Source organism: Lithobates pipiens, unplaced genomic scaffold (genome assembly GCF_037356315.1).
Source record: "Lithobates pipiens isolate NorthernLeopardFrog02 unplaced genomic scaffold, aLitPip1_a1.2 Scaffold_22, whole genome shotgun sequence".
Taxonomy (NCBI): domain Eukaryota; kingdom Metazoa; phylum Chordata; class Amphibia; order Anura; family Ranidae; genus Lithobates; species Lithobates pipiens.
The window spans coordinates 101,935,716-101,961,047 of NW_027507784.1; the positions used below are offsets into that span (position 1 = coordinate 101,935,716).

Sequence of the window (25,332 nt, forward strand, 5' to 3'; positions counted from 1 at the left end):
GTGGGTGTTCTGTGTACCTTCAACACAGTATACACCGTTCGTTATCGGCCGATTTTGCATTCTTGCTCTTCTGTAGTGGTTGTTGTCTGTGTGCCCTGACCGCAGTATACACCATTATATCCACCTATATAGCTAGCTATATTGCTCTTTTTTAATAGAGCTTGCAGTCAGTTGTAGGAGATTGTGCGTGCTGTCTGCGTGCCCTGACCGCAGTATACACCGTTATATCCACCTATATAGCTAGCTATCTTGCTCTTTTTTAATAGAGCTTGCAGTCAGTTGTAGGAGATTGTGCGTGCTGTTTGCGTGCCCTGACCGCAGTATACACCATTATATCCACCTATATAGCTAGCTATCTTGCTCTTCTTTAATAGAGCTTGCAGTCAGTTGTAGGAGATTGTGCGTGCTGTCTGCATGCCCTGACCGCAGTATACACCGTTATATCCACCTATATAGCTAGCTATATTGCTCTTTTTTAATAGAGCTTGCAGTCAGTTGTAGGAGATTGTGCATGTTGTCTGCGTGCCCTGACCGCAGTATACACCGTTATATCCACCTATATAGCTCTTCTCTAATTGAGCCATCTGCCATCTGCAGGAGTTAGTGGGTGTTGTGTGTCTCCAGCACAATATACACTACCCAATTTCTGGCCATTACCATGTCTGGAAGGCCAACAAGGAGAGGCAGACAGCACACGAAACGATAAAAGAGGGCAAGCAGGCTCTGTGTCTAGAGACAACAGTGCTGGTCGTGGACGCGGTGCATCGTCATCATCAGCACATGGCCATGGGACACGCTTGTCCTTCTTTTCGGCAGCTGGACATGTTGAGCCGCAACATGCCGAAGACTTGGTAGAGTGGATGACCAAGCCCTCTTCATCCTCCTCATCCTCTCTCACCCAGGCTCAGGGTACTAGCAAAGCAGCTGCCAACGCATCGTCTTCCCGCCTCTCAATGTCATCATCAGTGACTCCTTCCCTAGATCCACCACGTCCTCCTGAGGAGTCTCCTGAACTCTTTGAGCACAGTGTTGGGTACATGCTCCAGGAGGATGCTCAGTGTTTTGTAGGCTCTTATGATGATACTCAGCTAGAGGAAGGCAGTAGTGTGAGCGCAGAGAGAGGGGATGCTCAAGAAGGACAGCAATCTGGCAGTCATGTTCCACAAGCTGCAGCATACTGCCAGGTTTGCTCCAGCGATGAAGAGGGAGGGGATGATGAGGGCACTGACTCCACGTGGGTGCCTGATAGGAGAGAGGAGGAGGAGGAGGCACATGTCCAACAAGGCAGGATGCCCTCCGGGGGCCAGCTTAGGGGCAGCACACCTACTGAATCACACCGCAGAGCTCCGCCTGTGCAGGGCTCTGCCTCTGCGCGTTATTCTAAAAGTTCTTTGGTGTGGGCCTTTTTTGAGACAAGTGCATCAGATCGCACCGCTGCTATTTGCAACATATGTCTCAAGCGTATCTCGCGTGGCCAAAACATCAGCCGCTTGGGCACCACATGCTTGACCAGACATATGTTGACCTGCCATGCAGCTCGTTGGCAAGCGTACCTGAAAGACCTACACCAAAGAACAAAGCGGACCTCTCCTTGCTCCTCATCAGCTGGGATCTCTAACCCGACTAGACCTTCAGTCCTCTCTGAAACCTGCTCTGAGAGGAATGAAGGTGTAGAATTAGGTGTGTCACTGCCAAGTGCTTCCGGGCACTCTGCTAGCAGTACACCCACGTCCGATTATAGCAGGCAAATGCCCCTGCCCCAGCTGCTGGACCGTCGAAAGAAGTTCACTCCCAGCCATCCCCATGCCCAGTGGTTGAATGCTAGCTTGGCTAAATTGCTAGCACTTCAACTGCTGCCTTTTCAGTTGGTATACTCGGCCCCCTTCCGTGAGTTTGTACAATGTGCGGTTCCTCAGTGGCAGGTCCCCAAACGCCACTTTCTCACGGAAGGTGATTCCGGCTCTCTACCGGCATGTGGAAGGCAATGTCCTTGCCTCGCTGGACAGGGCGGTCAGCGGTAAGGTGCATATTACTGCTGACTCATGGTCCAGCAGGCATGGACAGGGACGTTACCTGTCTTTCACGGCCCATTGGGTCACTCTTCTGGCAGCTGGGAAGGATGCAGGACAATGTGCAGTAGTGTTGGAGGTTGTTCCGCCACCACGCCTCCAAAATGCTACTATTGGTTGTGACACACCTCTCTCCTCCACCCCCTCCTCTTCTTCTTCCTCCATGGCCTCTTCCAGTGCTCTGTCCTCAGAACCAGCGGTGCTCCGTAGGCGTTCCAGGGGCTACGCAAGTACGCAGGCAAAACAATGCCATGCCGTGCTTGCGCTGGTTTGTTTGGGGGACAGGAGCCACACTGGGGCAGATATTTTGTCAGCTCTGCAGGGGCAGGCCGAGAGGTGGTTGATGCCAGGCCAGCTTATGCCAGGAATGGTGGTTTACAACAATGGCACCAACCTCCTCTCCGCCCTCCGACAGGGACAACTGACCCATGTGCCCTGTGTGGCTCACGTCCTTAACCTGGTGGTGCAGCGGTTCTTGGGCAGGTACCCGGGCTTATAGGATGTCCTGAAGCAGGCCAGGAAAGTCTGTGTGCATTTCCGCCGATCATTTAATGCCTGTGCTCGGCTGGCTGAGCTCCAAAAGGAGTTGAACCTGCCCAAGAACCGCCTTATATGTGACATGGCCACCAGGTGGAACTCAACGTTGGCCATGAGTACCTGTGCGACTACGGCACCAGGACAGGGTCAGGGGAGCTCGGTTTTTTCTCACCACGCCAGTGGGGCATGATCAAGGATGCATGCACTGTCCTGTCACCGTTTGAGGAGGCCACAAGGATGGTGAGCAGTGACAGTGCATGCATCAGTGACACTGTACCTCTTGTCCACCTGTTGGAGCATACGCTGCGTGGAATAATGGACAGGGCACTTGAGGCAGAACAGAAGCAGGAAGAGGAGGACTTTCTTGCCTCTCAAGGCCCCCTTTATCCAGACAGTGTTCCTGCTGTCCCACCCATCACACAGGAAGAGGACGAGGAGGAGGATGATTGTGTCAGCATGGAGGTGGAGGCTGGCACTCAGCAGCAGCAGCAGTCTTGTAGGGATGATTTACAGTCCCAAGAAACCCGTGGACTCGTACATGGCTGGGAGGAGGTAGCTGCGGATCATGTTGTCCTTAGTGACCCAGAGGCGATTCAGTTCGCATTGTGCGCTATACAAGTATTTCATTCATTCATTCATTTAGAGGACTCCGGACCGAATGCCTCAGCTAACCTACGCTGCATGGCCTCCCTTATCCTGCAAAGCCTGTGGAAGGATCCTCGTATTCTTCGGATCAAGGAGAGGGACCATTACTGGCTGGCCACTCTCCTTGATCCACGGTACAAGGGTAAGGTGGCCGACCTTATCTTGCCGTCGCAGAGGGAGCAGAGGATGAGACATCTCCGGGAGGCCTTGCAGAAAGGTCTGCGCAAAGTGTTCCCAGAGACTGGGAGGTTACAAACTCCTGGTCCTGGACAACGTGTTGCTGAGGCATCAATCAGAAGGAGCGGTGGAGAAGGTGGCCATCTGACCGATGCGTTCAGACAATTTTTTAGTCCGCAGCCCCAAGGTATGATTGGTTCCAGCAACCATCGCCAGCGTCTGATTTACATGGTGCAGGAATACCTAGGGGCAAGGTTAGACTTGGACACCTTTCCCACCGAAAATCCTCTGGCTTACTGGGTCTTCAGGATGGATCACTGGCCAGAACTTGCACAGTATGCAATTGAGCTACTGGCCTGTCCTTCATCTTTCGGAACGCACCTTCAGTGCTGCTGGTGGCTTTGTTACCGATCACAGGGTGCGCCTGTCCACCGACTCAGTTGATCGACTGACCTTCATCAAGATGAATCAGTCTTGGATCACCCACAGCTACCAAGCACCTGAAGCTGATGTAACTGAATAATTTTTTTTTAAATATCACATCCCTTCAAGACCGCTTATGCTGAGTGACTGTCCTGTTATGTTGATTGTCTATCCTCTTCCTCCTCCGCTGATATGTTGGAAGAACATTTTTGGTTCTGGGTGATGCCACCAGCCCAATTTTTCAGCCCCTGTTTAACAGGGACGTTTAATTACAATTTTTGATGCAATGCTTTGCAGCAGGGCTCATTCCTGCACCACAACTAGAGTATATGGGAGAGGTTGCAGTGTCATGGCACCAGCACCAGTGGCAGCAGCCCAATTTTTCAGCCCCTGTTTAACAGGGGCATGTAATTACAATTCTTGATATAATATTTCACAGGAGGGCCCGTTCCTGTGCCCACCCAGAGTAACTGTGAGGACTTATAGTGTGGTGGCACCAGCACCACAACCACCAAAGGTCAATTTTTCTACCACTGTTCAACAATGGCATGTAATTACAATTCTTGATATAATTGTTCACAGCAGGGTGCTCCAGCGCCCACCAAGAGTCACTTTGAGGGCTTACAATGTTGTGGCAACACCAACATCTTGTTCCGCCATTTCTGCAGAGCATATAGGGCAGGCCCCTACTTTCAAACATCCAACTTACAAACGTCTCCTACTTGCAAACGGAAGGAGACAACAGGAAGTGAGATGAAAAAAGACGGACGGCAAAACAAATACATGGGATATACAGGGGTGATAACCCTTACCTATGTTTTCCAAAAAGCTTAAAAATAGATTTTTTGACTGGAGCTACACTTTAAAAATGCACCAGTTCAAAATTACACACAGATTCTACTTAACACAACAAATCTACACAGTCCCTGTCTTGTTTGCACCGCCTGTATACTGCTGTTCTGAGTATATAGGGCCTGGGGGCCCCACATCTTTCCTTTTTTTAATATGGGTACGTGGTTCCCCTTAATATCCATACAAGACCCAAAGGGGCTGGTAATGGGCAGGGGGGCTACCCATGCCATTTTTCTCAATGATTTTCATCCATATTGCCGGAACCAGATATTACATTAAAAACGCAAGCAGTTTGAAATGACTTTTTTTCCGTTAAATGTCATTTTGTGCAGGGACTGTTCTAAACACGGGAAACACGTGCCAATTCACAGGCATACTATAGACACTCCCCAGGCATGATATTTAAAGGAATATTTCACTTTTTTTTTCACTTTAAACGTCATTAAAATCAGTGCTCCTGCCATTTTTAAAAAAAATTTAGGCATTGACCCATGTCCCCTGGGGCAGGAGCCAAGTCCCCAAACCCTTTTTAGGACAGTATCTTGCATATTAGCCATTACAATTAGCACTTTTAATTTCGATTTCAATTTCAATTAGCACCTATGGCCAAATTTCCAATTGTACCTTCCTTTTATGCTTCCCTTCTTGTGTTACCGCTCATTTGTCATCCACACCAAGATCGCTCCTACGGCCGTTCTAGCTTTATATACACTGCGCATGCGTCAAACTCCAAAGTGTCATGACACTGCAGCGTGACCATCTCTCTTCTGCATGTGGCTCACATGGCGGAACATTCGGGAGGGACAACATGTCGGATTCGGCAGATTACAGCTAGCAACGCAGTGGTGGAACTCATAGGAGGCACAAAGCAACCCCCGTGAGCAAGGGTGAGATGGTGGAGATAGTGAGCATCCTAGAGAAGCACAATTACGACTGCAAGCTGCACAATTACGAAAGGCTCAACAGCCGAAAGGACCTCATTTGGAGAAAGTCATCGCTGTTTTGCAGTGTGTATTTTCGGTGGAACGATCAAAGGATCAAATCCGAAAACAATGGTCTGATCTCAAACACCATGAAAAAGACCAGATGGAGTACGTAAGATCATAAAAAAAAGTAAGCAATATTTAGATCTAAACTATATGTATATATGTAAATTAGCTGTCAGTATATGTTCTTTCTCCAAGTAGCTCTAGCGAATTATATATAAGTTTTTCTAAAATCTTTGTATGACTTGGGATTCCAAAGATTAAGATAATTGTAAAGCATATATGAACATTATTATTTGGTCATGTTTTTGGATATTCCTTTTTTTGGAACTAATTGTTTTTTCTTCTTTCAACAGGGAGGCACCAAAAAAAGAGGCTCCAGCCAAGCCACCACAAGGGACGAAGGGAGGCTACCCTCTCTTGGGCCCCAACAGGGGAGGCAATGAGGCCATCTTCCCCCCAAAAATGTAAGTGCCAACTTCAAACACACTAATTTAGCCACCGACAGGAGTTTTCTAGGTGGGCCAAAGGCCATGGACTTAGGGCAGAACTTAGGGGGTAAAGAACACTTTATGGTTGCTGCCTGGCTCATCAGTGTCCATTAATGCAGCCTTGCTAGTGTAGACATTGGTAAAGGAGACACGCAGAGTCATGCCCGTTAGGATGGTCATCATATATCCCGTATCTCATAGGATACAAGAGGGGTGGGGGGCAGCTGCAGGACTTTTTCAATGTTGGCACTTGTCAAGTGTCAAGTGTTTGCCCTCAGGAAAATGCCATCACTTTCCCTTTTCTATACATATTTCACAGAAAAAAAAACAGACTGCAACATGGTGGAGTCCACTAGTTAGGAGCAAACATTGACATCAGATCAAGTGCAAGGTTGGTCAACTAATATAGCAAAATGGATGCTAGAATCAGATGTGACTTGGGGTGACTTAATGAAAGATGTATTGTTCCTTTTTAGAGGAAATTGAGTGTGGACAGCTCACCCAGGATGTTTCTTTGGAGCCATGGGATCTGACTCCTGGACCCAGCACAGACATTGCCATTGTGGTCAACAAATCCCCTGATGCAAGTCACAGGGAGGGCCAAAGCGAACCAGAAGAGGAAGAAAGTATTCAGGAGCCTTTTGTTTGCACAAGTAAGTATTCTTGGAATCTTGCTTCAAATGTGTATACATGTTGAGTGTTCAGATGTCCAAACCAAACACCCTCTTCACACATTACCAATATAGTGCCTTAATATTAGCATGGAGAAGGAAGAGGTGGAAGGAGCTCGTAGTGTTGCTAGGTACCCGAGTTTGGGAGACCCAGGCACCAGGGCCAAGGTTTACATAGTCGTTGCAGTGTGTACATTCCTAGTAGTGTAGGTCTCTGAAGGGCAAGCAGGTTGCAAGCAACAATAGACTGGTTAGGTAAGTATTTCCTGAATTTGACTAGTAACTTGACCATAACTCACTATGTAGGGCCTCAACCACCTGACCATCGTTCCCTTAATACTTTTTACTCTTCTTACTAGGTCATGATCTTCCCTGATGTACTGTTGGCAGAATGAGTGCAGATATGTTGCATTGTTTGAAGGACCTGGAGAAAATCAAGGAGGCTGCCACTGCTTTACAGCGAAGAATAAGAGATTTTGTGGAAATGCTTGCCAAAATTTTAATTTCCTCTTGCCTGGTCTGAAGTTTATTGTTCCACTTGTTGCCTCCTGTTTACCCTTTTAATAATTACCATGTTTTCATGACTTTTAGGGGGAAAGTTTAGGGACAGAACTCGGTGTTTCTACACTCCACTCCTCTAGGTGCACCACCAGGTCCTGTTTTCTATATTTTCCTCAGTCTAAAAACGACTGTGTGAATTACTAACAGTGAAAATTACAACATCACCCGTGTCAAATTCAAGAAATCACGAAAACATGACCTGGGTTTGCATCTTGAGGAGAAGTGTTGGGAAACACTGCCCTCACTAATGTGAATTGTAATGTTTATGGTTTTTTTTTTATAATCTAAAACCACAAATTTGAAGGTGCCCCTAAATTGAGCCTTAACATTCTTATTTCCCCCATGATCCCATGCCTAAAATGTGTGTAGTTCCATACATCTATTTTAAAAACAAAAACAAAACACACAGTGGGGGTTATTCACAAAAGGCAAATCCAGTTTGCACTGCAAGTGCTCTAAATTTAAGGGGTAGATCTGAAATGAGTGGAAGCTCTGCTGATTTTATCATGCAATCATGTGCAAGCTAAAATGTTGTTTTTTATTTTCCTTGCATATCCCCCTCGGATCTACAGCGACTTTACTCCCAAGTGCACTTGCAGTGCAAAGTGGATTTTCCTTTAGTAAATAACCCCCAGTGTGTAAAAATGTGCTATTTCCCATCACAGGGCATAATTGGATGCTTTTTGGGGGTGCAACCCCATCCTCATAACTAAAGTAGCTCAGAGGAAGGGGTTGCACCCCCGAAACGTGTCCATTGATATCCTGTGATGGGAGATAGCACGTTGACACACTGTGTGTTTTGTGGGTTTCAAAAAATAGATGTTTGTAACTACACACATTTTAGGCATAGGATCATAAGGGACATTTAACTGTCGTGCCTTTACGTGTACGTGGCTTAAAATTTTGGCTTTTAGAGTGGTGAGATCACCCCATCTGAGGAAGGCAACATCCACACAATCTTGAGATACTAATGTCTCATTTGGCCTTCACTTTGCCAAACTCGAACTTTGTAAGTTACTGTGTTTGGGATGTGTATCTAATGTTTTAGAACATGCCTGTTTAGCCACAATAAAGGAGAAATAATGCAAGACAAACCACCAAGAGGTTGGTTTGTTTTAAAACCTTAAAATGTACATGTGAATGTGCTTTGAGTAAAATGTCTTTTAGTAAACAATGTGTGGCTTATTATTTCATTGCTCAATACCAGTGTATTTCCTAATTTGTTATAGTTACAGCGATAATGTACTCTTAGCCCTTGCACACACGGTCGGAGATTCCGACAACCAAATCCGTCGGAGTAATTCCAACGGATTATTTCCGGAAGTGATGTTGCATACACACGGTCGGACTAAGCTGTCGGAAAATCCAATTGTACATAACGTGATGACGTTATTTCGTTACGACGGGACTACGTTCAGGCTAGTAGCCAATAGCTTTGGTCTAGGAATTTGATCTGAACATGCGTGGCACTTTGTCCATCAGAGTAGGCTACACATGATCGGATGTCCGATATGTGTCCGATAGGAGCATTTTGTTGGAAAATTTTACTGGCAAGTTGGAAAACTTGGTCCGTCGGATATTCCGACGGAAACAGTCCGATGCAGACCACACACAGTCGCAATATCCGACAAAACGGTCCGATAGGACACATTCCGTCGGAATCTCCGACCATGTGTACAAGGGCTAAAATGTGGACAACTCCTGCAATTTTTAGGCCTTTTAAAAAATTAAAGTTGTAAAGGCATAATGTTTTTGAACTTCATGCATTAGATCCATTAAGAACAAAAACATTGTGTGTGTGTGTGTAGCAGACCCACTGCACATCATAATACTTAGGTCAAGAAGATATTGTCACCTCATGTAGCAATTAAGGTACATTTGCGCTATTGGAGCAAGTGACCAAAATAAAGCCCATTTGGGAACATGGTAGACATGTAATGCCGCGTACAAACAATCAGACTATCCGGCGGACTTAGTCTGGCGGACAAACCGCCGTAAAGTCTGCCGGACTGTCCGAACGAGCCACGCGGCTCCCCCTCCCCAAAGCACCTCCCCAAAGCAAGAACAGAAGGCGGCGAAGACAGCGGCATCAGAAGACCGGGCCACCGCCAGTAAAAGAGCTGGAAGAAGAGCGGAGGCCCTGGCAAGAAGAACCGAAGAGGGGGAGAAGACCCCCAAAGTCGGAAGAAGACCCCCGGGTGGTGGGGAAGAAGAAAGCTGGGCTCCTCCTCTAGTAAAAGAGCTAGCAGAAGATAGCGGAGTCTGGCGAGAAGACCCCCAAGATGGAAGAAGACCCCCAGAGCTGTGCAATAAATTATTTTTAACCCTTGTGTGTTGTGTTTTATTTACATTTTTTTCACAGGTGAATGGGTAGGGGTACATTGTACCCCATACTCATTCACATAGGGTGGGGGGCCGGTATCCAATAAGCCCCCTGCCCGCAGACCCCAACAACCAATGGCCAGGGTTGTCAGGAAGAGGCCCCTGTCCTCATCAACATGGGGACAAGGTGCTTTGGGGTGGGGGGCGCGTGGCCCCCCTTCCCCAAAGCACCCCCCCATGCTGAGGGCACGTGGCCTGGTACAGCTCAGGGGGGGTGCTCGCTCGTCCCCATCCCCTTTCCTGACCGGCCGGGTTGCTCGGATAAGGGTCTGATATGGACCTAGGGGGGGGGGACCCCACGCCATTTTTTCGGTGTAGGGCTTCCCCTTTAAGTCCATACCAGGTGACAGGGCCAGCGACGTGTCAATCTCGCCGCCGATGGAGGCGACATTGACTTCCTTTGCTAGTCCCGACTACCTGGAGCCGCGCTCAAAATGAACGGACTTTTCTCCGTGCGGGAAAAGTCCGTTCATTTCAAAAGTAATGCGAACTAGCACACACACGGCAGGATTGTCCGCTGGACTGCGAGTCCGGCGGACAAATTGAGTCAAAACTACTTTCTAAGTCCGCCGGACTTTTGGGTAAAAAAAGTCCGCCGGAGCCCACACATGGGCGGATTGTCGACTTTTCCGCTGGATAGTTTGATCGTGTGTACGCGGCATAAGAAACAAAGACAACAGTAGTTCAAATGAAATAGGAGTTTATGATATTCCAAAAGAATTAAAAATTATCATCTAGAATTTGCTGCCAAGACACTGCCCCTCCACCCAGAAAATATTCCAGGTATTTCTGCTGTAAATCTCAGGCAATTTGTGATGGCAATCCAGCACGGGCATTTTCAATAACAGGTGGCAAGTTTAAGGTGCCATTCTGGAAACGCTTGTAGAACTTTGTCTGCATAATCACTCCTCCGTTGTGACCGTTCTTCCCAACATCCAGATACAGGAACTCGTAGTAGGCAGACACTACAGCTAGCATGACTATACTGCAAAAGCCCTTATAATTAAAATAATAGGAGCCAGAGTTGGGTGGTGGTACAATCTGGACATGCTTGCCATCAATAGCACCACCACAGTTGGGAAAATCCCACTGATGATGGAACTGGTCTGCAACGTCCTGCCATTGCTCTGGGTTGGGTAGAAACTGTGGATTAAAAAAATAAAAAATATATTACTACTACTGCACATAACATTGCAAGCAGATTTGACAAACATGTTTAGCCAACATAAAGATACATGTTAATACAAACTTAAATAAGTATTTAAAGACAAAAGTGGAAGGTCAACTTATCTGACCCCCCCCCCCCCTTGGATGGCCATTAGACAAATTTTATTGGGGTAATGGGAGGATGTTTTGGACAGGTAACCCTCTCCACTTCAATGAGAGCGGTTTGCATAAATAATAGTTATACTTTGGCCAGCCCCTCCTTACTTACACTATTGGCAGCCCAGTGGACAGGTAAGAAGTGTCATAATCCAAAAAGCTGAATACACACTGTCCAAATTGCAGCACATTTTGACATTATGGTTTAACCTATCAATATAATAGTAGTCAAAAACTTAAGAAGTTTAAATTTTTAGGTAATCAGGCAGTCCCTTGCACTTCATGATTTGGTGAATTTATACAGAAATATGAACACAAAAGAGGGATAGTGTGTATGGGTTTTGCAAAGTCAGCAGATACAGTATTTGGATCCGTTGACTATGCATTTTTGGGGGGGAGGGAGGATCCCAAATGCATTTGGGCCCCAAAAAATGGCCTCTTGCACTCTCCCTGAATTTGAGGACAACAATAACATTTGTACATATTTTAGGGGTTGTTTAGGGTAAGCCGCAAAATGTAGCTGACAAAAAACATTGTTAAGTTACCAGGTTAGGTGTGTGTGGGCCCAGGATAGCATGCTGGGGAGATTATTGGTAGAAAATATGCATGTAGGCAAAAAAGGAGCAGGAAAAGCTTATAGCATGCATGAGGACAAAGAGGACATTATATTATATTGATAATTATGTAATCAACAAATTAATACAATACATTAGCAAAAAAAAATACATAGAATGTGATCTTAAAGGGAAAAAACTTACCCTAATATAGTCCTTCTGCAGGACTTGAATAATGGCTGAACAGGTCTCTGGAATAATGACTCCCAGAGCCCGGGGGAGATCCCAGTCGTAAACTTGAGCTCCTGGAGACTTCTCTCCATCGTCAAGTACCGCAAGTTGGCTATGAGCCTTTGTTCTGGAGTGATGGAAAGCCTCATACATGTGTATCGCTTCTTAATATAGGGGGACACCAATGCCAAGAGTTGGTGAAAGCAGGGATCCGTCTTCCGGAGATAATTCCGAAAATCTGAATTATTCCCCTGGAGCTCCCGCAGCAATGGCATATGACATAATTGGTCACTATTAAGCAACCAATTTTTGGTCCAAGAACTCCTCCTCCTCCTGTTCCTGGACTGGACTAGGGTCATAGCAATAACTCCTAGCCCAATAATAACACGTTCTCACCTCCTATTACGCAAAATGGTTGGTTGACTGATAGCCATTCGGAAACGAACTGAAAAGTGCGAATCAACTTTCACCAAACTTCTACTAACACAAAATTAGCAGAAGGAGCCCAAAGGGTGGCGCTTGAGAAATGAATTTCCTCTTTATAATCTCGTAGTATGTCTAGTACATCACTACGTTCAATACATTGTCGATCGACAATTTGTGTACCGTTAGTATGCAAGACAAGATCCTGGCACACGCCCTTTTACAAAAATCAGATGCTTGGTTGGCCAACAATTGTATCATGTGTACGAGGCTTTACCCCAATAATCTCATTGATAAATCTGATGATCATCAATTACTACATTATAGCAAATAATCTCCTTCTATAATTGTATGATACCTAATTTTGAATCTAAACACTAAACTATATCATTTATTTATTTTTATTAACCTTCATATCTCTCTCTTTTCAATACCAGACTTCTATTCTCTGATAGTTTAATGATATGCAAAGATACTATATAATAATGTCCATTCTCGAAATTGGTATTGTATATATTTATACTTATACTTTGTGGGTTTTTTTATTTTATTTCTGTGTTTTAACATAATCTTTGTAAACCTTGTTTTCTAACTAAGCCTTGTAGATTGTACAATCCATACTATACTCATTTTTGTACAATATATATATATATATATATATATATATATATATATATATATATATATATATGTATACTACTGTCGAATGCTTTGCACAATTATAATAAATAAGACCTGTTTTCTGCCCAATTACAGCTGACATGATTGTGTTCATTTTTCTGTGACTATTTTTAGGCCGCTTGAACGTTCTAGTGAAGACGTGGACATCATATTCGCCCGTCTAAAAGCAGTTAAAGCATTTGAAAGGTTTCATCCGAATCTACTTCAGCAAATCTGTTTCTGTGGTTATTATGAGAGTCTGGAAAAAGGTGTTACATGTAAGTGAACCTCCTAATAGAAACATGCACTGTAAGGTAATAAGGTAACTATAAATTGGTTCTAAAGTTACAAGGTTTTTTTTTTTTACCTGCTGGAGTCTCCAAATCTCCTAAGCAAAGAGCCAGTTTACTGTCCTTCAGGCTTTAGGAGGGCCAGACTGCGGCCAGTGAGAGCAGCAAATGTCCTGACATCAGAGCTCCATTATTGGTTTTAATTTGAGGATAGCACCCCATTGTTAATATCAATGAGAAGAATAGTTACTCATTAATGGTGTCAGTCAGGGGAATGGAGCTCCAACATTGGTGTCATTTGGTGGAATAGTGCCCCAAGGGCCAGATAAAGGCAAGCAAAAGGCCACAGTTTGGAGACCACTGCCTTAATGCATTACTTGTAGTAAGGTAAAAACCTTTCCGTAGTTGTTTGCCTCCCCCACCTCCTTAAATACTTACTGAAGGCCTTTCTATATCCAGCCCTGTGCCCATCTGCAGCAAGACTGCTCTTTTTTCCTGGCTTCACAGGGCAGATTGATAGCGGGGTTATTGGTTCCTGCTGCTGTCAATCAATTGCTGTAAGGAGGGAGTGGGGGGTGAGTCTATGGACACACACAGCTTGGCTCAGGAGAGAGTCTGCACGTTGAAGTTAGGTGTAGGTTAAAAAAAGGAGGCTTTAGAATTACTTTAAAGTGGTTGTACACCTTTACATATACTCATTGAAGTGACTAGCCTCACCTACAGTAATTACCAGGGACCATGCAGTTTATAGATAAGGGAACTTTATTATACAAAAATATCAAATGGTAATACAAAAAACACCGGATAAAAATCCTATCACCAACACCTCCGAATTTTTTAACAACACGGTTGGTTTTATTGAGGAGACATTGCATAACAATAAGGCATACAGACAGTACAAACAGGCTTGTATAAGACAGAAGCCGCTTAAAGCAAAAACACAGCGTCCAAAGAACTATTGAAGCAGTAGTTACCGAGAGAGGGCACGTGGCCGGACACACAGTTTCCACGACAACAGAGAGGGAAAGAAGGGGGGGAGGGGGGAGATAAGGGAGAAAAAGGTAGGGGAGGGGGGGAGGGGTGGGGGGAGATAAGGGAGAAAAAGGTGGGGGGGGGGTGGGGGGGGGCAGAACTCTCACATCCAATACATCAAGTTCTCAGAACTGTTCCAACCAAGGTAACCACACTTGGTCAAACTTCTGCACCCTCTAACCATGTAGGTCAGTTTATATAGGGGGAGGACAGCATTAACCGTAGCATCCCACGACTCCACCGTGGGGGGTGAAGGCGATATCCAGTGCCGAAGAATTTCCTTCCTGGCATAAAACACCAGGAGTGAAAGTAACAGCTTGGTGCATCTTGGTCGCTGGTCATCATCCTGAATCCCCAGAAGGGCAAATTCGGGTGACATAGGCACTCCTAACTGGAGACGATTATTGATATATTCAAAAACGCCCCACCAGAATCTTTCAATACGGGGGCATTCCCAGAACATATGTAGGAAAGTACCATTGGGGTAGTGACACCTGGGGCACTCCGGAGACCTATTGGGATAAATCCTGTGCAGCCTCTGCGGCGTATAGTACACTCGGTGCAAAAATTTTGTATGGATTAACCTGTCCCTGGAGGAAATTAACAACCGGGACCCATCTTCAAAACAATCCTCCCAAGTTTGCCTATCCAAATTGGGGATGCCCGTGTGCCACTTGTCCCAGAGGGTGTTCATCCTAGGAGAGTCAGATCTCAACAGGACCTGGTACAGTGTAGTAAGAGTCTTTTTAAGGGATTCCTGCGCCAGGATGGCCTCAACTGGGTCTGCCCTCAAAACAATAGGTCTAGGAAACTGAGCCCTGGCCGCATGCCTCAGCTGATAGTATCTGAAAAGCAAGCCCCCAGGGAGTCCCAATCTCTCCACCAGGCTCCCAAAGGGAAGTAATGAACCTTCGCTATAGATATCCTGGAGAGTCCTAATGCCATAGCGGGCCCACAGCTGTGGGTCCGGTATCGTCTGGAAGTGAGGAACACCTGGATTTCCCCATAACGGGGTAAAGGGTGAATACTGGTCCTCCTGGAGGAATCTCTTTCTGGCCACCGCCCATACCTGCAAGGTAGTTTTAGTAGGGGACGGAAGGGACCGGTACGCCCTGGGTCCCCTGTACACCAAATTACCAAGCTCTCTCAAGGAACCCAGAACCGCCGCCTCAAGGCCACCGCTGCGTTAGTCCTAGATTGCTCAAACCACCATCTCACTGAAACTAAGATTCCCGCCCAATAGTAATTTTGCAGATTTGGCATAGCCAGACCCCCACACCGAACTGGCAGCTGGAGGGTAGCCCTGGCCAGTCTTGGGGATCAGCCACCCCACAGGAAAGTGCTCATGTGTCCCTCCAGCTCCCTAAAAAAGGAGCCAGGGAGCCACACCGGGCAATTGCGGAACAGGTAAAGGAACCGCGGAAGGAACATCATCTTGAGGATGTTAATCCGCCCCAGCAGGGATAGTGGTAGCTCCCTCCATCGAGTGCAGTGTTCCCTACGTTTCCCGACCAGGGGCTGGAGATTGAGACGACCGAAGGCCCGAAGATCCCTCGTGATCACCACCCCCAGATATTTAAACCGTCAGTGGGGTTGGTGTCTGCGACGCACGTGCCTGGGGATGCATCTGTCCAAAAAGCTTGGAAGGAAGTGCAGTTATTTCCTTTCGCCACTATAGGCCACCTTAACCATCAACACCACATACAATTAATCTGCAGCTGGCTTTCATCAATCAAGTTTAACCCCATATCAGGGGAAGCCTAGCCAAAAATGAAAATGAAAAGGGGGCAAATAAGTAGCAGGAGAGAAGCAGGGAAGCATTTTTCTTAAACGGCAAGCCAAGACTTGATTATTTAGACAGGATTATTTAATAATTAAATAAAGGTATAAAAATAAAAACATAAATAAAATAAAAAATGAAAATAAAGTAGAAGCAAAAGTGAAAACAATAAGAAGGCAAATAGGCAATGTGCCTGCTAGAGGGAGAGTATTCATAATTATATATATATTATATATATATTCCACCATGGAAATAAAAGAAGTGTGCAGCCACTGGAGACAGGTCCTTTTTCTTCTCCTTTTCCTCCTCCTTGTTAGCACCATTGATGCTCCTGATGTGCTCACCGATACGTACCCCAAGTTGGCGCTTAGTTTTACCTATGTAATACCAAGGGCACACCGACATGTAGACTACCCTTGAAGTGGCACAGTTTACAACATTTTTAATTGGTACTCTACAGTGTGGCCAGCGTTGGTGAACACAGCAATCTTATCGACATGTCTACACATTTGGCAGTGGCCACATGCATACATTCCCTTAAGGGGGATAAATCTGTTAGTTAGCGGTTGTTGTACTCTGAGCGAACAAAGACATCCTGGACATGCTCTACATGCCACCAGTTGTGGGCGTGGACCAACAATCCCTGTCGGCACTGGAGATTTAGTCAGAATGTTCCAATGTTTGGTGAGAACATTGCTGACCTGTTTCCATTGCGCCCCATAGGCCGTGATTATCCTTAGGGGTATGTCACTGCCTATTTTAGTAGTTGGCTTGGGCTTTACCTGAAATAGGGTCCTCCTATCTTGCAGCCAGGCTTTTTTACGCACTTTCTTGAGGTTCAAATACTTATTTCACTCATTAAAATGCAGATCAATTTAAAATATTTTGAAATGCGTTTTTCTGGATTGTTGTTTATTCTGTTTTTCACTGTTAAAATTAACCTACCATTAAAATTATAGACACAGACATATAGAGACACAGTTAATAACATAGTTTGCACCTAGCGCTACTGAACATAAACCATTACAATAAATGTGAATTTATATACAATAGAAAGCGACTACAAAATTAGCTAAACAATTGGAGTATTTCAGGAATTTTAAATGATATGGGCTAATAATTACTTAAATTATACGGTAAAATGTTATTTTTCTTTACAACAATTAGCGTACAGTATGTTATGTTACAAATGATGGAAAATAACAGTTGGAAAATCAACAGTATGTTTGAAGTTTAAAATATAAAGCATTTTCCCAGCATCTACAGCACATAGCAAACCCTTTTACTGTATAATTAAACATTTTTACATGAGGTACATTCGAATTTAAAATTGCAAAGTCTGTTTTTTCAACATTGAATGTGAAGAAATGCAATATATTACAGGCTGAGTTTACCTTTGGGGAACATAATATTTATTGCACATATTTTTGCAGAAAAAAATTGACTTTTATTTATTTTATTATTTTTTCTCACATGAGCATTGCACCTGTGATCAGTGGATTGCTTGTGCAATGTCAGACTCCTGTAGATGGCCTGCAGCTTTCTGCCTGTACCTCTTTAGTACCTCACTTTAGTTATTAGCCCTGCTATTCATTCTCTAGTTTTAGTTTTCCAGGGTTTTAATAGTTTCACGTGGTAGATTTGGTAAGGTTTTCACTTTAGTTGGATGTACTCTATAGTTTACCCCACAAACCTCTCCTACCACCTCCAATGGCCCCTGGCACCTGACCAGGAACTTACTTTCCACTATGGGTATAAGCACCGCCTCCCGGTCTCCTAACTGGAACTGTCTAAATTTGGAGGACAAGTTGTACACCTTTCTCTGTGCTTCTTGTGGCCTCTACAAATGCTCCTTGACCAAAGACATTAGCTTTCTCTTATTTCTTTCTCTTATTTGAGTGATATCCTGTACCACCCCGACCTCTTGGGTAACCACGTCACATGCAATGGTTATTTTCACTGTTACCAGCAGGGAGTGTCCCCATGTACATACACTACCTGCAGGGTTCTAATTACAGGGCCCACATTTCCAGACACCCTTTTATGGGCAAGGGTTACCATACTACCTGAGTGCAGTAATGCCCGGGCATGATGTTGGTTTACCCAGATGGCGCATTTGAATTGCAGTCAGATCCAGGTAGACAGCGTCAGGCAGGAGAGCCTCCATATAGTTCCGCACTCCATGAATTTTTCCTGCAGGGGACACTGAGCCTCCATCTGACCATTGGTGTGACACAGCTAGAACATCAAGCTATCAGTCCTTCTTGCTGGAGTACTGCTAGAGTAGTCGTTCCCTGACTCTCCTGAGTGCTTGTCGCTGGGTTTGTGGATGACCTTCTTCTCCCCACTGACAGGAGTCCTCATGGCTTGACAGATCCCAGCAGATCCTGAACTCATGGTGTACCACTTTACCACCTCTACCAGTTGGTCCATCATCTGGAGCTCCTCATGGCTTACCCAACGCTGCAGCTTAATAGGAAGTGCCTGCAGGTAATGGTCCATGATGACCTAATTCACTATCAGTGGTCCCGTTGGCCTCTCCGGCTGCAACCACCTTATTGCCGGCTGCAACAGGTCGTGCATTTGGGACCACGTTGACTAGCCAGCATGATATCTCCAGCAATGCATCAGGTATGTCTGGACAGCATCAGTCATTCCAAGGCGAGCCAAGATCTCCCCTTTAGGCTTTGCATAATTGGTGTCAGCTGCTTGCATATCATAGTAGCCCATCTGTGGTTTCTCTGACAGGAACAGAGCGATGAGGCTGGCCCTCAAGAACATTTCTCTCTCTTTCGACAGTGCACTCAGTCATGGTCAGTAAGGCTTCCATATCATCATGGAGAGTATGTTTCTGTAGGAAATGGCTGGCTCTTACCGTCACTGGGTTGCTAGGGGCAGTGACCATCTTCAAACTCTCCACTAGAGCAGTCAACTGGGTTTGCATGGACTCCTTCTGCACCTCAAGTTGCTCTGCCTGGGTCTGCTGGGCCTGTATCAGTATAGCCAAAGTCTGATCTTGATGTGTCCGAGCTTTCTCTTGGTGGTGGGGAAGGTAATGCATTAAGGTAAAAAATGTTTAGGCTTTAGGACCACTTTAAGATATATTAAGTGCGCTAATTTTAACACAGTTGCATTGTTTGCAGCATAGCATTAACTGATTTATTTAATTTGTTACATGGAAACATTAAGACAGTAAATCAAAGAGTTAAAATATAACATTTGTAAAGACTATTAAAACACATTGTTTCTCTTTTAATTACAGTGTATCGCCAGGGTGATATTGGTACAAGTTGGTATGCTGTATTAACTGGATCTTTGGATGTCAAAGTCACCGAAACCAACAATCATCAGGTAAAGAATACCACCTTACTTCCATATAGGCACTCAGTGCAGATATTGCCACTCTGTTTGAAAATTCTAACTGCAGTGAAACGATCGACTAAAGGAAGCTAAGCATATGTGCAAAAGATGAAATTACTTGTCTGTTTGCAGTCCTCTGAGAAATGTATGTGGAGCTGCACATTCGCAACTCCATTTACATTTCAGGCTCAGTGCACTAATGTGTACTAATGATGTTGACCTGTGCCAGAAAATCAAGAAGGCCGAAAACTGGCACCTGGAAGAAGCTGCATCAGATGGGTCAGAGCATCAGTGGAGCTCCCGGCCATGCCCCCTCTCTGCTGGCTGGGGAATGCAGAGCTGCCTCCCTGCCGAGTATACAGACTGCATGGGGCAGGGTCAGAGTATCAATGGAGCTCCCGGCCCTGCCCCCTCTCTGCTGGCTGGGGAATACAGAGTGCCTTCCTCCCGAATATACATACTGCATGGGGCACGGTCAGAGCATCAGTGGAGCTCCTGCCCTCGCCCCTTTTCTGCTGGCTCAGGATTACAGCGCTGCCTCCCGTGTCTCCAGTGCACTCTGCCGTGCCATCATCGCGGCCCCAATTTATGGGTAGCAAGGGCTCAAGGGGTAGCTGCTTTGGACCCCATGGCAAAGACAGGGCCCAGGGCATTTGCCTCATGTTAAAGACGGCCCTGTATCCAGGTATAGCTATGTGTGTGAACAAAATATATGTGGTATAGTGTTAAATTTGATAGTAATGAAAGATAACTCCAACTACACAAACCTATTTTGATATCAAAGAGTTACTTATGTGCATAAAAATATATAAAATCATGAAATGAGTGATAATAGATAAACTCAATATATAGCTTATACAAAAAAATTATATAAAGTGAACAGTGATACAGTTACAGGAATAAAAGGTGCATATGCATATTTACATGTAGTCTATATAAGTGATCCCAATGAATAAAGTGACTTCAAAAGTGATCCGTGTAAACCATTTTGTCAGTAGATATTCCACCACCAATAGAAAGAAAGGCTTACCAGACACGTTGAAACCAAATAGGCGTACGCCTAATGAGTCAATAGAGCTTGTGGTGTAACACACCTAGAGGAGACGTATGTCAGCATAGACAGCGTACAATATAGATATATGGGGCAGAAATATCTCCAGTACATTGCAATCAAGGATATAATGACCAAGAGTTGGATCAAAAGTATTTCCTCCAAATAGTACATTTATAAAAAGGAGAGAAAATATACCACATAGTGTGATTCCATTTAAACAAAGGACATTTATTGAATAAGTAAAAATGGACACTCACATTTAGAAGGTTAAAAAAAGCGCTTAGATAAAATGTAATGACGCAGTGGCATCAGCCGACGCGTTTCATCTAATAAGACATCATCTGGTCTCAGCAAGCCACTGAGAGCCTGAGCTAGCCGCTTCCGCCCCCTCCACAGCCCGGCACACCAGTGAGTGTGGGGAGGCAAAGCAAAGAGCTGTGACTGAAAGTCACCAGCTCTCTGCTCAGGGAGCTGTGAGAACCAAGCGATCAGTGGTGTTTGATCACTCAGTTCTCAGTCTTAAGCCCCGTACACACGAGCGGACTTTTCAACATCCAAAGTCCGACGGACTGATTCCGTCAGACTATTCGATCGTGTGTGGGCTGCAACGGACTTTTGACTCGCCAAAGTCCGAAGGACTTTAGAATATGGAACATGCTTCAAATTTTTCCGAAGGAACTCCGCCGGACCCGGTCCCTTCGAAAAATTCGCTCGTGTGTATGCTATTCCGACGGACTAAAACCGACGCTAGGGCAGCTATTGGCTACTGGCTATGAACTTCCTTATTCGAATCCAGTCGTACGTCATCACGTTCGAATCCGTCGGAGTTTAGTGTGATTGTGTGTGGCCAAGTCCGCTCAGCCGAAAAGTCAGTCAGAACTCTGTCGGAACTCCGGCAGAACTCCGATGGAACTCTTTCGGAAGTCTGTCGGACATAAGTCCTCTCGTGTGTACGGGGCTTTAGATTCATACCTATGCTGCATCCACCTAGGTAAATATTATTCTTAAAAAAAAGTCATACTTCTCTTTAAAAAAAAAAGGAAATTTAGTTTCCTATTCACTAAAATTCACTAACCATTTTCCATATTCAGAGAGTGTAGTGAATTAATCAGATGGACTCTCATTGGTTTGTATAATTATTATTACATGGTTTCTATATGATTATCTTACCTTATATTACGAAATAAGCTAAGTTAAATATTAGCAAATACTGGAGGTGTGTCAGGTCACCTTGAGGCGAGGTGACAGGTGCACACCGTAGGGATCTGGAGTGCACCGCAAGGTTGTGGACCCTACGGCTGACTGCTGCAGACGGGGGACAGATCCCACTGGGGATAGAGCGTGAGATTCCCTGGGGCGCGGAGTCTAAGAGCCAGCAGGTGTTCACCAGAGCCTTCAGTGGTGAGGATGGACTTGGCTGCAACTGGCTCCAGGTCGCGACCCCCAGGGTCCCCCAGCTCACACCCACAGTAGGCAACAGGAGGATAGGAATGGTGAGGGACAAAGCCAAGGTCGGAGCCACAAGCAGACAAGGATAGTCGGGTAAACGCCAAAAGGTCAGGGTCACAGGCAAGCAGGGATAGTCAAGACACGCCAAAGTCGGTAACGGAAACCAGTAGCAGAGCACACGGCAGGAAACAGGAAGCTAATACACAATGGATACACAATGGTTGATCAGCACTGAGGCCTGCAGTGCACAGGTTAATATAGGGCTCCCTGATAGGGCTTGGGGTGGAGCCATGCTTAGAGGAGAGGTTATAAAAAACCCCAGGTGGAAGTGGCTGGCTTCTTAGTCTGAAGACATGGGGGAAGGTAAGCAAACACAGGAAGATCACTGCATAACCATGACAGTACCCTCCCTCTTACGAGGCCTCCCCCTCCCCCGCCTGGGTCCAGCCTTAAAGGGAAACTCCAGATGGAACCTCCTAAACAGACAGGGAGCAAAGACCTCAGATGCAGTGATCCAAGAGCTCTCCTCAGGACCCAACCCTTTCCAAAGTACGAGGTATTGAAGAATGCCTTTACGGAGCCGGGAATCCAAAACTTGACTAACCTCGTATTTTAGATTATCCTCAGAAACCAAAGCAAAGGTAGGGAGAGGACGAGAGGACTTGAGGACTAAAGGCTTTTTAGGAATGGGTAAGGGCATGAGAAGATCAGGAGTCTGAGCAGGGACCCCCACACCCTTAAAGTTGAGTTGGGCATCCATAACAGGACCACCAGACTGGGCAGAGATCAGTGGATCCCTGAGGTCAGGTTGGTTAGAGGATGACATGTCGCAAGAGTCAAGCTGGATAGCTGAAACACAAACAGAACCCTGAGAAAAAGATCGAAAACCCCTCCTGGCCAAATGAGGTATTCTATGCAAAGGATGGATTGAGCCTCTTAAATGGGTTTGAACGGACATAGTAGTAGTAGGGTGAGGCTGGGTCACAGAAGGTCCTGAACAAGAAGCAGGAAGCTCATTGGGCATGGGCTGGACTGGCATAAGTGGTGTGGAGGCCGACTGAATAGTATTGTCAGATGTAGCGACCATCTCAATGAATGAATGAATGAATGAATGAAATACTTGTATAGCGCACAATGCGAACTGAATTGCCTCTAGGCGCTGTGGCGAGCTTTGATCATCTGCTAAAAGAGGAAGGTCTTGAGTTTTTTCCTAAAAGCCAGGTGATTTTCTTCCAGGCGGATGTTGATTGGTAGAGCATTCCATAGCCGAGGCCCTTGGACAGCGAATCTCCGATCACCCTTGGATTTATACCGGGCTTTGGGCACGAGGAGGAGGTTTTTGTTGGCTGATCGAAGACTGCGGTTTGGTGTGTAATGATTTATTTTCTCCATTAGGTATTGCGGAGCTTCTCTATGCACGCATTTGTGGCAAAAGGTCTTGAACGTGATCCGATTTTTTACGGTTAGCCAATGTAAGCTCCTCAGTGAAGGAGAGATGGATTCCCAGGGTTTTTTTCCTGTTATCAGCCTTGCCGCCGTGTTTTGGATCAGTTGTAATCGCGCAAGTTGATATTGTGGTAATCCTATGTAAAGCGAGTTTGCGTAGTCCAGTCGTGAATTAATGATTGTTCCAACTACCACTGCTTTGTCATTCTTTGGGATAAAAGGGATGAGTCTGCGAAGCATGCGCAGCAGATGGTGAGATCGACTGACTACAGATCCTATTTGCGCATCCATTGACATTTGTGCGTCTAAAATAACCCCGAGACTCTTCGCTTTGGTCTTTGGGGAGATAGTCTGCCCAAAGACGATTGGTGGAGACCAGGAGGTTTTGGTTGCGGGCTTATGATTTGGGTGTAAGATAAGAAGCTCTGTCTTTGATTGGTTCAGCTGGAGGGAGTTGGTGGTCATCCAGTCCTCTATTGATTTGAGGCAGTTTTCAAGTTGTTGTTGGTGATCTTTTTTTCCATTGATCCGGAAATAAAGTTGCGTGTCGTCAGCGTAAGAGTGGAAGCAGAGATCTGAGCATCTGATGATTTTAAGGAGTGGGCGAATGTAAATGTTGAAGAGAACGGGTGACAACAGAGAGCCTTGAGGGACTCCGCAGGTGACTGCCCGAGTTTCGGAGAGGAATTTTCCTAGTTTCACTGTCTGTGACCGATTTCCTAGGAAGGACGCGAACCATTGGAGATCTATGTCTTGGACTCCGGCTACTTCTGTGAGGCGCATCACAAGGCATAGCGACTCTGGAACTTGCAGACAAGTTAGCCTGGCTGTGCGTCCAAGGGAGATTAGGGACAGGCAGAGGTAATTGGTTATGCGAACTGGAGCGAATGATCAACTCAGGTTCATAGGTGGGCTCCTCATCCAGAGTACCACATGACCCAGAGAGTGCACCAGTCCGACTATTGCAGGACGCGTCCCAGAGATCACCATATACAGCAGGAAAAGCAGAAGATACTGGGATGGTGGTAACGGGAAGTCTCTTCTTTGGGGTACCCTTGAGTAGGCAGGAAGAGGAACAGGAGGAACCCCAAGCCAGGATCTGTCCAGCAGACCAGTCAACGTGTGGAGAATGGAGCTGAAACCAAGGAAGACCTAATATGATAGGAGATGAAGCCTTAGGTAAGACAAGGAAGGATATCCACTCCTGGTGGAGTGTCCCTACTGACATCTTAACAGGAATAGTCTGGAAGCGGATAGGACCCCCTGGGAGAACCGTGCCATCAATCGCCAAGACCACCAATGGTGTTGTAAGGGGCAAAAGGATAAGTCTCATGGAGGATGCAGTTTCCCAATCCATGAAATTGGCAGTGGCTCCGGAATCCAGATGTGCTGAGACCGAACGAGAGGAAGCACCGACATGAAACAACACAGAAAGGAGAAGACGAGAAGGTGAAGGTGATATTTCAGGGTCTAATACTCCACCTTCCAGATGTATTAGCCCTGAGCGTTTTTCCGGACGAAGAGAACAAGTGTCACGGAAATTACCTTTGGCCCCACAATAGAGGCATAGGCCCAGAGTTCTGCGCCTAGCGCGTTCTTCGGGAGATAACTTAGTCCAGCCCAACTGCATAGGTTCCTCGGTAGGCAGGGGGTGCTCCTCGGATCGAGTAAAAGGGACTGGGGACTCAGGCTGCCTAAAGAACGGGGAGTGCTGGCGTCTTTTTTCCAGGGCCCTCTCCTGAAAGCGAATATCGATCTGGTTACACAAGGTGATGACACTGTCCATATTCGCAGGAAGGGATCTTCCTGCTAATTCAACCTTCACTCTATCAGAGAGGCCATGTAAAAAGGTTGCAACTAGGGCCTCATTATTCCAGCTCAATTCAGCTGAGAGGATACGGAACTGAAGAGCATACTGTCCCACAGAAGCGGACTC

At 45.8% G+C, this 25,332-nt stretch overlaps 1 protein-coding gene across 5 annotated transcripts in view; it reads left to right on the forward strand.

Annotated features, from left to right (window-relative positions):
• The window catches only part of RAPGEF4 (Rap guanine nucleotide exchange factor 4), a 497,448-nt gene that overhangs the window by 43,174 nt on the left and 428,942 nt on the right, over positions 1 to 25,332 (forward strand). For all 5 annotated transcript variants that reach the window (XM_077448013.1, XM_077448014.1, XM_077448015.1 and 2 more), the window contains exons 2-3: positions 13,121 to 13,263; positions 19,350 to 19,438. In XM_077448013.1, the coding sequence (XP_077304139.1) occupies positions 13,121 to 13,263; positions 19,350 to 19,438 (232 nt within the window). The remainder of the gene's footprint in view (positions 1 to 13,120; positions 13,264 to 19,349; positions 19,439 to 25,332) is intronic.